Source organism: Eumetopias jubatus, unplaced genomic scaffold (assembly GCF_037043125.1).
Source record: "Eumetopias jubatus isolate StellerSeaLion01/CBP00866 unplaced genomic scaffold, mEumJub1_p1.0 scaffold_9, whole genome shotgun sequence".
NCBI lineage: Eukaryota > Metazoa > Chordata > Mammalia > Carnivora > Otariidae > Eumetopias > Eumetopias jubatus.
The window spans coordinates 118,612,589-118,625,137 of record NW_028274815.1 but is presented as its reverse complement, the minus strand read 5'-3'; the positions used below and the strand labels follow the sequence as shown (position 1 = coordinate 118,625,137).

General features: G+C 43.2%; 1 protein-coding gene across 1 annotated transcript in view; it reads right to left on the bottom strand.

The window, feature by feature from the left end:
- Nucleotides 1–12,549, bottom strand: part of RPN2 (ribophorin II) — a 59,161-nt gene that overhangs the window by 39,911 nt on the left and 6,701 nt on the right. Inside the window, exons 3-4 of the mRNA XM_028118591.2 lie at nucleotides 2,853–2,948; nucleotides 2,118–2,293 (exon numbers count right to left, since the gene is read on the bottom strand). Of these exons, the coding sequence (XP_027974392.1) occupies nucleotides 2,118–2,293; nucleotides 2,853–2,948 (272 nt within the window). The remainder of the gene's footprint in view (nucleotides 1–2,117; nucleotides 2,294–2,852; nucleotides 2,949–12,549) is intronic.

The window sequence follows — 12,549 nt, the reverse complement described above, 5'->3', positions numbered from 1 at the left end:
GCAGTTTCTTTCCCTCTGGAGTACTTTATTCAAACACTAAAAAGCTGATCTTGTCTCGCTAACATACAGCAGAGGCTTTAAAGAAATTGGGTTATGAGGGACCACAATGGCATCTTTTCAGATGGTTCATTCAAACCTAGAAATTTTTTTCTCCATTCTAGACAAGTTTATGAACATTCATATCCTAGAATGAATCCACTTAAATGTAGAAGGCCCATTTAGAAGTCCTAATTTATATCAGATTTCCTTAAACAGGGCAAGGGCAAGTTGGTAGTAATGTTATACAAGGCATCCTGCTAGTTTGATCTTCACAATAATCCTATGAGACAAATACCACTGTACCTGTTTTACACATGAATACACTGAGGTATAGAGGGATTAAATAGCTTGCTCGTGATCACAGAGGTATTAAGTAGAAGGGTCTGGATTTGAATACAGTTCTTTCTGATACCAAGCATGTGCTCTTTCTACTGGCAAGCTTTCTTCAAGAGAATAGAAACATCAAAGTATAGTTTCAGCCTTTATTAACTCTTTGTGGGGCACCTACCATGCATCAAACTGTGTGACCACCACAAACAAAGAAGCTTACAATCTAATATAGAAATGACTACAGTACAACCAAGGAAGTAACCAGCTTCCTAAGAAAGGGACCTAGGAAGGAAGTGCTCTAGAGGAGGAGGAGCTTTTGTTGCATGCCCACTAAGACCCAGACACTGCATTAGATTCTTCTCATGCACTATCTCATTTAATCCTGACATTTGTTCTATGATGTAAGGATTATCGGTCTCCTTTTATAGATGAGGCTCGGGGAGGTCAGTAATGACCCCAAAGTCACACAGCAAGAAAGGAATAAGGCTGGTGTTCAAACCCAAGTCTAACTCCAAAATGGATATGGATATACTTTCTTTGCACTCTTTCTTGTTCTGGGATTTTGAGGAAGGAGACTTTTTTTTTTTTTTTGCTTGGAGGGAAATGGAAAGATTCTGTTGTAGAAGGTGGCATCAGATTGAGGCACTGACAGTGATATCATGACATGAGACTAGGGATCTCACTGGGGATCCTTGGAGATCTCCCCCAAGAGATTATGAGAGGAGATCAAAATAATGTGATCTAAAACTGAAGGACAGCAGTACTTGACTAGGCAAAGTGTATACAAAACATCAGCCCCAGGAAAGATAGCCCCAAAGTCACTGATGACTGACCATGTGAAAATGAGTAGGGTGTAAGTGACAGAGAGAATGTAACTGACTATGAGCCCTGCCCTTAACAAAGCTTCCAGTTTAGAAACATTTTGATCTTACTTAGCCAAAACAAAACAACACCCCCCCAAAAAAACAACTCTGGGAAACTGAACTATTCTGCAACAGGGAATTGGTGTCACCAACCTATTGCTAAACAATTAACAGGAGGCTAGGCACTCTACCCTCTTTCAGGGGTTGTAACTGAATGGGGGGGACACAAACAAAAAATATATATACCATTTTAAATGAGTTCCAGTGCTACAGAAAAAAAAACTACATATACTATCACTTTTAGTCAACGTCAAGTCAATTACAACATTTAAATTTATAACAAAGAGGAAAATTGCTCAGAGTTCCTTTCCTATAAGGTGCTTCTCCTTCACCTAAGCCTTTTGCAGAGTAGTAGAGTCCGATTGCTAGAATGCTCTCCCCTCTGAGCATGCATTTCTCCCACCAGATGCCGTCTCTCACAACCTCAAGGGATGCCGTAAGCCCTCCTCCAGTGCAGAGCCCCCACCACCAACAGCTCACTGTGCCCTGGCCAATGCTCAACAAATGCACGCGGCTCGCTGGCCTCACTTTCCCTCGGTTATCTCCCAACCCTTGCTGCAGCCTCTCACCTCAAAAGCAATTCTGTCTTTATGGGGCAGTGTGTTTATGTTCGGACTTAGTGTCGTGAGGAACACGGTGTCCAAGTGAGCCCATCAGGACAGGGACCTTGCCTGCCTCGGTTGAATACTGCGGCTGCAGCGCCCGGAAGAGCACACAGCACAGAGCAGGTGCCCAGAAAAGATTTGCTGAACCAGTGGATGAACCCTCTTCAGGACAGTCTCTGCCACCAAAGAAGCCAGAGAAGCACTCGACACAATGACTTACGCTAACACAGTCTCCTCCTTGCTGAGGCGAGCGCTAAGGGCACCGAGTGCTTCTTGGGAAGCCAAGGGAAGGCCAAAGCCACTGAGGGCGGCCACGGCGTGGTAGATCTGGGTTACAGATGAGTCTTCGCTGACAGCTGCCAGGAGCAGATCTTTGGTCTCATTTGAAACAGAAATCTAAGAAAGGATTGGCAGACACAGAGTTTTAGAACAGGTGCTGGCAGTGGGTGGCCAACAACATGCAGAGCAACCGCCAAAGTCACACCACCCAGTGGCGCACCATCGTTGCCACTCAGCTCCTCAGACACCAGAATTCAGTGTCTGTAGGAACGCAGCACAACGCTTTTGAAAAGATTCTGGCAAGTCACGTGTCTGCTTATATGGCTCCCCTATGTTCAATAAAATGGATTTCCAGCAATCTGGTATGAGAGGCACTCTTCCTTTACTTTGAACACTTTTAAACGTTAAAGGGAGATGGAAAGAAAAAATCAAGGCTTCCCAGAAGAGAGGCAACTATAGGAAAAAGTTATTTAAAAGCCACGAAAAGTGAAAACTCGGGGGGGAAAAATAAACTCCATTTTCTTAAGAAAAATAAAATCGTAAGAATGGAATTTCCACCCACACTAATGGATTCTCATTGTTTAAAAAAAAAAATTAATCTGACACAACCCTCCCTCTTTAAAAAAAACACATTTTATAGTTCAAAAGTAAATATAAATGTAGAAGTTAGACTCACCTCACACCCTGAGAGGGCCTGGCTGGACTGGGCAGCATAGAAAAGGGAGTCCACATTGCCCGGATCAAGGTTTGACTTAATGAAGGTGCACGCTTTCTAAACAGGGGTGGAAAGTCAGTGATAAGTGGTGATATACACAGAGACTGGGAAAGTATACATGCTTTTTGATGACAAAATTCTAAGCAATCTATGATGGCTTAAAGTATGAGCTATACAAGATTTCACATTTTAAGCAGGTATTTTCCTTAGAACACTGTATTACACAAAATTGCTGAGTTCATGCCAAGAGCAACAAATCTCAAGTACTTTAGTCCTTCTGAACCCTAGAAAAAAAGGAAAGAAACCGCTTCCATTGACCACCTGCTCTGGCCATAACCTGTGCTGTTTATGATGCTCTTCCTCTTAATGAACATCTAAGGACCCTGTGGTAGATAATTATCATTCCCATTTAACAGAAAAAGAAACTGAGGCTTGGAGTCGTAAGTTACCTGGTAAAAGTGACAAAGCTAAGTGTCCCCTCTGATTCTAACTGTACTTACTGGAGTCTCCACTTAGATGTCTCCAAAGCTAAGTCAGGTTCAGCACATCTAAAATGAACTTGAAACCTCCTGTTCCTTCACCTGGACTTTCTAGCTCGTGTATATGCATCACCACATACCCAACTACCTGAAGCAGAACCCTAGGAATCATTCTTGACTTTTCCCTTACCCTACAGGACTAGTGAACTTATCTCCCTTCTCGTTTTCCAAACCCAATTGCCATCCTCTGGCTTCTCTCACTGCCTTATTTCAGGCACTTGCCATTTCTCACCTAGATTGTTATAATCATCTCCTAACTGGTCTCAAGCCACGTAGTCCATTCTGCATACTGACTGCTCAAGGTGATCTTTAGAAAATACAAATGCAACCACGTATCAGAACCCTTGGGTAGTTCCTTACTATCCTCAGAACAAGATTCCAAGTTTCTGATACAGCATAAAATGCCCTCATGACTGACATTCACTTTCAGTGCCAGCTTCATCACCACACCACCTCCAACTCCCAAATCTTACCCTCCATCATACTCTGGCGACCCAAAGACACTCTGATCTCGCCTTGGTATGTATGTGACCCTGCTATTCCCGCCGCTGGGAGCACCTGTCCTTTGTTCCTCCTGTCTGCCAAACCAGATCCTAGCTTCAGCTCTGCTCAGGTGTCACCTCTTCCAAAAACCCTTCACTGACATTCATCCCAAGTTAGGCCAGGTGCCTTCCCCCCAGAGTGCTCCCCTAAAGCACTTACCATATGGTACTAACTACCTCCCTCCGTGACCAGTTACCTAAGAGCAAAGACTTGGGATGAACCCCAATCACAGGGCCTGCCACAAAGCAGGCACATTATAAAATCCATACTATTCTTATTGTATCAAACTCCAAGAAATATTATTTAATAGTTCTAGCACTAAATGTTTTGATTGAGGTAACATAAAAGTCACCTATTCATAATTAAATGGCAATCAAATAGTTAAAAGTGGGTGCTTCTGAGGAGCAGGACAGAGTGTAGGGCAAGGTGGGCCACATAACAGGTTGCTGCTTTCCACTAACAGCTGTGCTGTATTATCTGATGCTTTACCATGTGCATGTGCTACTTTAACCAAAAATCTATTTTTTAATTTTATGAATAAAATTTAAATAGTCTCAAAACAAATGAGTTTCAACCAGAAGTTTGAAAGAAACCAAAGAAAGAAATACTTCACACTGCACAAATTAGGGATCTGAAGAGAACAATCTAGTTAAGGAATCCTTCAGCAGAGTGTAGGCAAGCTTAAGACACGTGCTTTGTCGCCATCTGGTGCTTTAACGGTAGAACAACAGCATCTGAGACCCCTAAACAAGGATGATGGTCATTGCTGCCATGATGTGTCAACACTGTTCTAAGTGCTTGATGTGCATTTCTCACTATGCATTAGGTTCTCCTATTATCTTACGTTTACAGACAAGAAAACTGAGGCATCAGAGAGGCAAAGTTACTTATCCAAGGTCACTCAGCTCTTAATGGAGAAGCTAGAATTCACACCCAGGCAGCCTGAGCTGTACCACCTCTGATTTGTCCTGGAAGAAAACCAGCAACATGCCAATTCTAATTCTTTGCCCAGACAAATCAAGGTAAACAGTATGAGCAGTCAGTGGCCTCAAAGCTCCCAGTGTCAACTAGGTTTTAACAGCAGCAGCAGAAGTGAGAGAAAAACCCAGGAGACACACCCTGGATGCTCAGTAAGCCCACCCACTGCTGAGGCCTCAGCTGGCTACTTCCAGCAGTTTCTAACTCTGACTTCAGCTGTCCTTATTCCAGACTCATCTTCCCAACTGAAGCCTGCAAATCACCCCCTAAATGTCCATTCCCTATCTGCTCCTCTCCAACTTTCTGAGCCCTCTATTAATGCTCCAATTATCTAAACATCCTCCTGAGCGAAGAACATCAGTGCTTTTCTCAACCCATTCTTCCCTACAGTTCCCCGAACAGAATCAGGAGTCAAGAAAAGACAGCTAAATCTCTTTCATCTGCCCTTACCTCTCCCTTATTTCGTCCATCAACGTCTCCCAACTACTCTTAACCCCTCTCACACCACGCTCTGTAATCTCGCCAGACTTTTGTTACCTTGTTGTGCTATGGAGGCATACCCAGGCAAGAGCCCCCGCACCAGATCCTTTGTAACCGGGCCCACCTTTCTCGTATGCATGTCTTACCACACTTCCCCCCATGCCTCTGCTCCAGCTGCCCTGGACAACCCACCCACTGCCCCCAACACCCAACAAGCACCTTTAAGCCTCCAGGCTTCGTACAGGCTCTTCTCTCCGTCGGGAAGCCCATCCACCTTGTCAGTTCAACTTCTCCCTCTCAACTGGTAACTCCTGACATATTAACAAAACTCAAGACTTCTTTAAGATTTTTATTTATTTATTTGACAGAAAGAAAGAGAGTGAGAAAGAGAGAACAAGCAGGGGGAGCGGCAGGCAGAGGGAGAAGCAGGCCCCCGGCTGAGCAGGGAGCCTGACATGGGACTCAATCCCAGGACCCCGGGATCATGACTGGAGCTGAAGGCAGACACTCAACCGATTGAGCTACCCAGACGTCCCTTCAAGACTTCTTTTAAAATAAACTTTCCTTGATCCTTCTACCTACACCCCCCCCCCGATCTGCTACCTTCTTTCTCTTTCTACCAGCAAATCTCCAATCAGAAAAGCCAAAGCATACTTCCCAGTACTCCCTCCCTCAACACTGGACAGAACTGGTCACTTCCCCATTCTGAAATATTCCCTCCCTCCCCTTCGAGGATTCCCCTGCACTCTCCTGGCTCTTCTACTCTCAGCTGCTCCTTAGTTTCATCCTCTTCTACCTGATCATTCAACAGTGGAGTTTTTCAACTCCTTGGCCCACTTCTCATCCATCCTTTCTCTCCCTAGGCAATCTCATTCATGCCCACAGCTTCATCCAGAACCTCTATGCAGACAGTCTCAGATTTGTACCCCCAGCCCAGACTTCTCTCAATGGTCACTTACATGACTCAAAGGCACTTCAAGCTCAACATGTTTAAGACCAAATTCATGGTCTTGCCCACACAAACCTAATTCTCTTTCCGTGTTCCCGTCTTACAAAATGGCCCAACCATCCACCTGTGCAGCAGAAGTTGGAAGTCTGGGTGTTATCTTTTGCACCCTTTCTGCATTCAGTCCTGCCCCATATTCCCCTGCCAAAGTCTGTCCTCTACAGAACAGGAGAGAAGCCTTTCCAAAATGAAAATGGATCCTGATACTTGCTGCTTAAAATCAACGGCTCTTTAGAGAAAAAGCAAACATTTTCCTGTGGCTACCAAGGCACTGAGACTTAGCCACTACCTTCCCCTCAGGCTCCACTCCTCTCTCTCCCATTATCCGGAGCTCCACATGTGGCCTCCTCTCAGTCTCTCAAATGTAACCTACTCCCTGCCTGCACAGGACTCTTGCATCTGCCATTCCCCCTGCCTGAAGTTCCTTCCCTCCCCAGTCTTCCAGTTAACTTCTACTTTCCCTTTAGAATTCAGATCAATCATCCCTTCCTTCACTTAGTAAACAGCGACTGAGTGCCTACCATATGCCAAGTGCTACTCTAGGCACTGGAGATGCACAACAAATAAAATGAACAAAGTCCCTGCGCTCAAGGAGCTGTAATTTAGAGGGCTACAGAGTGAGATTTAAGCTCAGAGATTTCCTTGGGAAAGCCTTCCCTGACCAAGTCAAAGTCCCCTATTTATAACAGCATATATCTCACCGTCATAAAACTTACCATTGTTACAAATATTCATATATCTACTTGATTATATGACCAATGCCTATCTCCACTATTAGAGTATACATTCCAAGAAGGCAGAGGCTCTCTCTCACTGTTCAATACTGAATCCCCAGAGCCTAGCACATAGCAGAAACTCACTAAGTAGCTGCTGAATGACTAAATTGTGCAGCAGCCCGTACAGATAGCAACCCCCCTGTACAAGGTCGGGGCTTATAGTAAGCTTTCCCAGCAGACAGGGTGAGCAAGCTGCTCCCTCCACTGGACTCTCACACTACCTGTGTCTGGGACCTTCCATACACTAGGAGTCCCTTTGCACTCAGCACCTGGTCTCGCTATCATGGTTCCTGTCTTTGACTAGATAATGAGCTGTTGTCTTCTCTGCACTTAGCATAATGCCTGGCACATAGCAGATGATGCGTAAATAAATTACTGCCCGTAGGAATGTCTGACCGCTCTCCCCAGCAATCAGCTGAGTATCTGGCCCTCAGCAAGTGCTCAGTACTTGTTGAACGGTACAAATATACCAACCCTCATAAGTGCTCACCATGTACCAGACAGTGAACTAAGCACTTTATACTTTATCATCTCATTTAATCCCCATAACAACCCTGTAAGATAGTTATCACCATCCCCTTTCACAGATAGGGAAAGTGTATGATTCACAACCTGTACACACTGCCTAATGTTCACTGATTTCAGTCACTCGAATACTACACCACAATTTTTGCCATAGTATATATCCTATTTACTTCATATTTTCAGTATAATGAATACAAAACTCCCACCACTGTTCTTAAATCTTATAGAAAGCGAAGCAATAATATCCATAAAATCATCATTCTCAGGTGCTTATGGTTTTTAAATATACATGTACTGCACCTATTAAAATGAAAGATGTTCACTCTTCATAACACCTAAAATCAACTCATTCCACACTCTGCTGTTCTAGAACTGCTTTCTATTCTCAACTTCTTAGTAAGCCCCATTCCTCTTGGTTTTGCTGCTAAAATCCCTTGTGACAAAATAACCAAAATCTCCCCTAAGGATCTATCTCTGAGAGCAATCAGTTCAATGCATCTAGCAGGACCGAAGGAGTTCTCTCTGCTCAGCCGAAAGCAACAATAATGGAGCAGGACACGTATCACCACATGGAAGTAGCAGTAATGGAGACTGTCCTCAATGGATTTATTTAGTGTGCACAACCAATAAGGCAATTCAATAGCCTGAAACTTGCATTCAACTCCCTTCCTTCCATTGTTGATAACGCACACATTACACAATCACCACAGCATCCTCCATAAGCGACTCGAAGAGTGAAGTGTGTGAATAACCCATTTGTTTTCTGATCGACAGGCACATTTGAGAGCTTCCATTTCTAATAAGCTAACGTTTACAATTCATTCAACATTATTTGTTGCACAACCTGTGTGTATTAGACATCAAGCATTGGGGATGACAGTGGAGAAAAAATGTCGATCAATGTACATGAACCCAACTACTATATAATAGAGCTAAGAGCTAATACTTAGTATGTACTCACCACATGCCAGCACCATGCTAACTTCCCTCACATCACCTGCAAGCTATTATTATTATTATTATCTCCATCTTACAGATGAGAAAACAGATTCTGAAAGGTTCAGTAAAGCTGCACGGGTCACTCGGCTGTAGAGCTCTGAAGTCAAGATCTTGAAACCAAGCAGTCTGACTTTAGAGTCTATTTTATAAACATAAAGCCATAGCTGGCCCAACCATGCAATTACCCCCAATCACACTGCACTGCAGCTGTCTGGAGAGCTTCAGCCTGTATCTTCAGCCCTGACCAACGTCCCTTCAAACTCAGGACATCAGCAGGGAACACCTCAAGGAGTATGTATTCAACCTAAATCCAGGGAACACCTCAAGGAGTATGTGTTCAACCTAAATCCAGGAAACACCTCAAGAAGTATGTGTGCAGGACATCAGCAGGGAACACCTCAAGGAGTATGTGTTCAACCTAAATCCAGTATGTGGAACTCCCAATCATGAGACAGAGAAAAAGGCACTGCTCTAGCTAACGTGAGAGTGGCTCACTCCTCCATGATCCCCCCTAGACTGAATCCCAGAGTTCCACAGAAGTTTGAAAATGACCAGTAGAAACTGCTCTCCTGCATTCAAATCCACCAAAATTCAACCTTAACCTAATATTCCAATTTTATCTCCTATACCTCACAATACAAAACCTCTACGAGTCAAGACTGCTCCACTCTGTCTCCCAGTTTGCTCTCTCTCATCCCCAGGCGTCCCCCCTCTACAGACAGTGCAGCCTTCTGTACACTGAAGTATCTGCGCCAGGCATTGTCTGAACTCACCTGAATAGATTATAAATAGAAGCAAAACTTTTTAAATATTGATGATGATAATAATAATTACCACTTGAAGGGCCTTTTGTGGACCAATCACTTACTTGGCATAATATGATTTCACTTTATCTTTACAATGATCCAGTGAGGAAGGCATCATAACTCCCCTTTTATAGAGAGGTGGAACCAGAATCAAAAACTTGGGCAAGGGGCACCTGGGTGGTTCAGTTGGTTAAGCGTCTGCCTTCTGCTCAGGTCATGATTCCAGGGACCTGGGATCAAGCCCCATATCAGGCTCCCCGCTAAGCAGGGAGTCTGCTTCTCCCTCTCCCTATGACCCTCCCCCCGACTCGTGCTCTCTCTCTCTCTCTCTCTAGCTCACTCGCTCTGCACTCTCTCTCCCCAATAAATAAATAAAATATTAAAAAAAAACAAAAACAAAAAAAACCTGGGCTAACTAGCGCTGATGCCTGCACTCTTTCTTTGGAGAAAAACTAATTTGACTAAGGAGGTACATTCACCTACAGGATTTATAACAGGGCAAACACAAGGAAAAGTCTGTTTCCTTAAAACAGTCATGAATAGGAAAGAAATGCTAGGAAGAAACAAGAGACAGCTGTCAGGAAGAAACCTGAGTAAGTATGGACCTCATACAGCAGGGATTAACAAACTTTTTGCAAAGGACCACAGAGTAAATATTTTAGGCTTTTTGGGCCAGTCTCTTTAGTAACTACTCAACTCTATTGCTAAAGTGCAAAAGCAGCCACAGTCAATATATAAATGAGTGGGTGTGGCTGTGTTCCAATAAAACTTTATTTACAAAAAACAGGCTTCAAGCTGGATTTGACTCTGGGGGCCATAGTTCGTCAACAGTTCTGCCATATGGTATTAAGATGATGGCTGGCAGACATCGGCCAAATTACTTAACCTCTCTGAGCTTCCATTTCCTTCTCTATTACAGGATAATATTTCTGACCACTTAGAATTAAGACAATTAACTCAAGATAATATATCCACTGCACCCAGCATATACAAGGCATTCAATAAATCAATTACAATTACTGATGCTAGTCTGGAGCAGGAAATGTAAAAATAAGCCTAAGACATCAGAAACTGTCAGACTGCTGGATCACATAAAAACGAACAAAAAACACACAAAGACATTCTGAGCATCAAAAAGAATAACAACTATTATTGCATGTCAACTATACTTCAAAAAAGAAAAAGAAAAAAAAAAAAAGAATAACAACCGCCATGGATTGCAAAACATTAACTGGGACTACCAGTTCTGGCCATGGCAGAATTAAAGGTATTGAACTTACCCTCCTGCCATAAATAACTGTAAAACTGAAAAAATATATGAAGTTGAGACACTGGACAACAGGCAGTATAAGGCTGTGATACTTAAAAGAAAGTAAAAAGTGTGAAAATGATACCACAAATGATGGGAGTTTAAATAGAAATATGTTGATATAAAGTTCTTTCACTATTCGTGACATAGCAAAATAATAATTGAAAGTAGACTGTGATAAGTTCAAATGCATATTACAATCTCTAGAGCAACTACTAAAAAAAATAAGTAGAGCTAAAAAACCAACAGAAGAGATCAAATGGAATAATCAAAATTTTATTCAATCTAAGACAGGAAAGAAGGAAGGAAAAAATAGCTAGACAAGTAAAAAACAAATATACAAGATGGTAAACTTAAACCCAACAGTATAGTTACATTAAATATAAACTGACTAAACTCCCCAACTAAAAGACAGAGATTGTCAGACTGGATTAAAACAACAACAACAGGGCGCCTGGGTGGCTCAGTTGGTTGAGCGACTGCCTTCGGCTCAGGTCATGATCCTGGAGTCCCGGGATCAAGTCCCATGTCGGGCTCCCTGCTCGGCGGGGAGTCTGCTTCTCCCTCTGACCCTCTCAGAGGGGAGAGGGCACCTGGGTGTATCTCATTCTCTCTCTCAAATAAATAAAATCTTAAAAACAAAAACAAAAACAACAACAACAAAAAAGTCCCTACCATATACTGTTTACAAGAGATAGGTTAATCTGACAATACCCAAATCCACTGATGCAACTTTATCATAACTAAAAGTGAAACAACCAGATATTATGCACGAATGACAGGAAGTACATAGCACCACCTATGAAATATTTCTGCCAAGAAAACTGACCTGAATATAATTAAGCCTCAAGAGCTAACTATCTGCTTATAGGAATAAAAAATAGAGGAAGTAGGGCACCTGGGTGTGTCTCAGTTGTTAACCGTCTGCCTTCGGCTCAGGTCATGATCCCAGGGTCCTGGGATCGAGCCCCACATTGGGCTCCCTGCTCAGCAGGAAGCCTGCTTCTCCCTCTCCCACTGCCCCCGCTGTGTTCCCTCTCTCGCTGTGTTTCTCTCTGTCAAATAAATAAATAAAATCTTTAAAAAAAGATAGGAATTATGTTCAAAAACAGCATGAGGGAGCGCCTGGGTGGCTCAGTTGGCTAAGTGTCTGTCTTCAGCTCAGGTCATGATCCCAGGGTCCTGGGATGAGCGCCACATTGGGCTCCCTGCTCAGCAGGGAGTCTGCTTCTCCCTCTCCCTCTGCCCCTCCCCCCAGCTGATGCTCTTTCTCTCTCGCTCTTTCAAATAAATTTTTAAAAACCTTAAAAAAAAAAAAAAACACAAACAAACAGCATGAAGATGCTATTAATCAAAGGCAAAGTGTGGAAACTTCTCCAGGATAAGTGATCTGGCTTGTTCTACAAATAAAAGGTACTGGGGGAGGGGAAGACGGAAACTGTTATAGATGAAAAGGATCTTTAAAAGCAGAGTTCTCCGACTGGTAGCAGAAGAGGTCAGAGATTTGAAGAGTAAGAACTTAACATGTCATTACTGATTTAAATGGGGAGGGGATAACATAAGAAAAAACGTGGGTGGCCTTGAGGAACAGAGCGCAGCCTTTGGCTGATAGCCCACAGGAAAATGGAGATCTCAGACTTACAACCACAAGGAACTACATGCATTCTGTTAACCATCTGGAGGAGAGACTGAGCAGA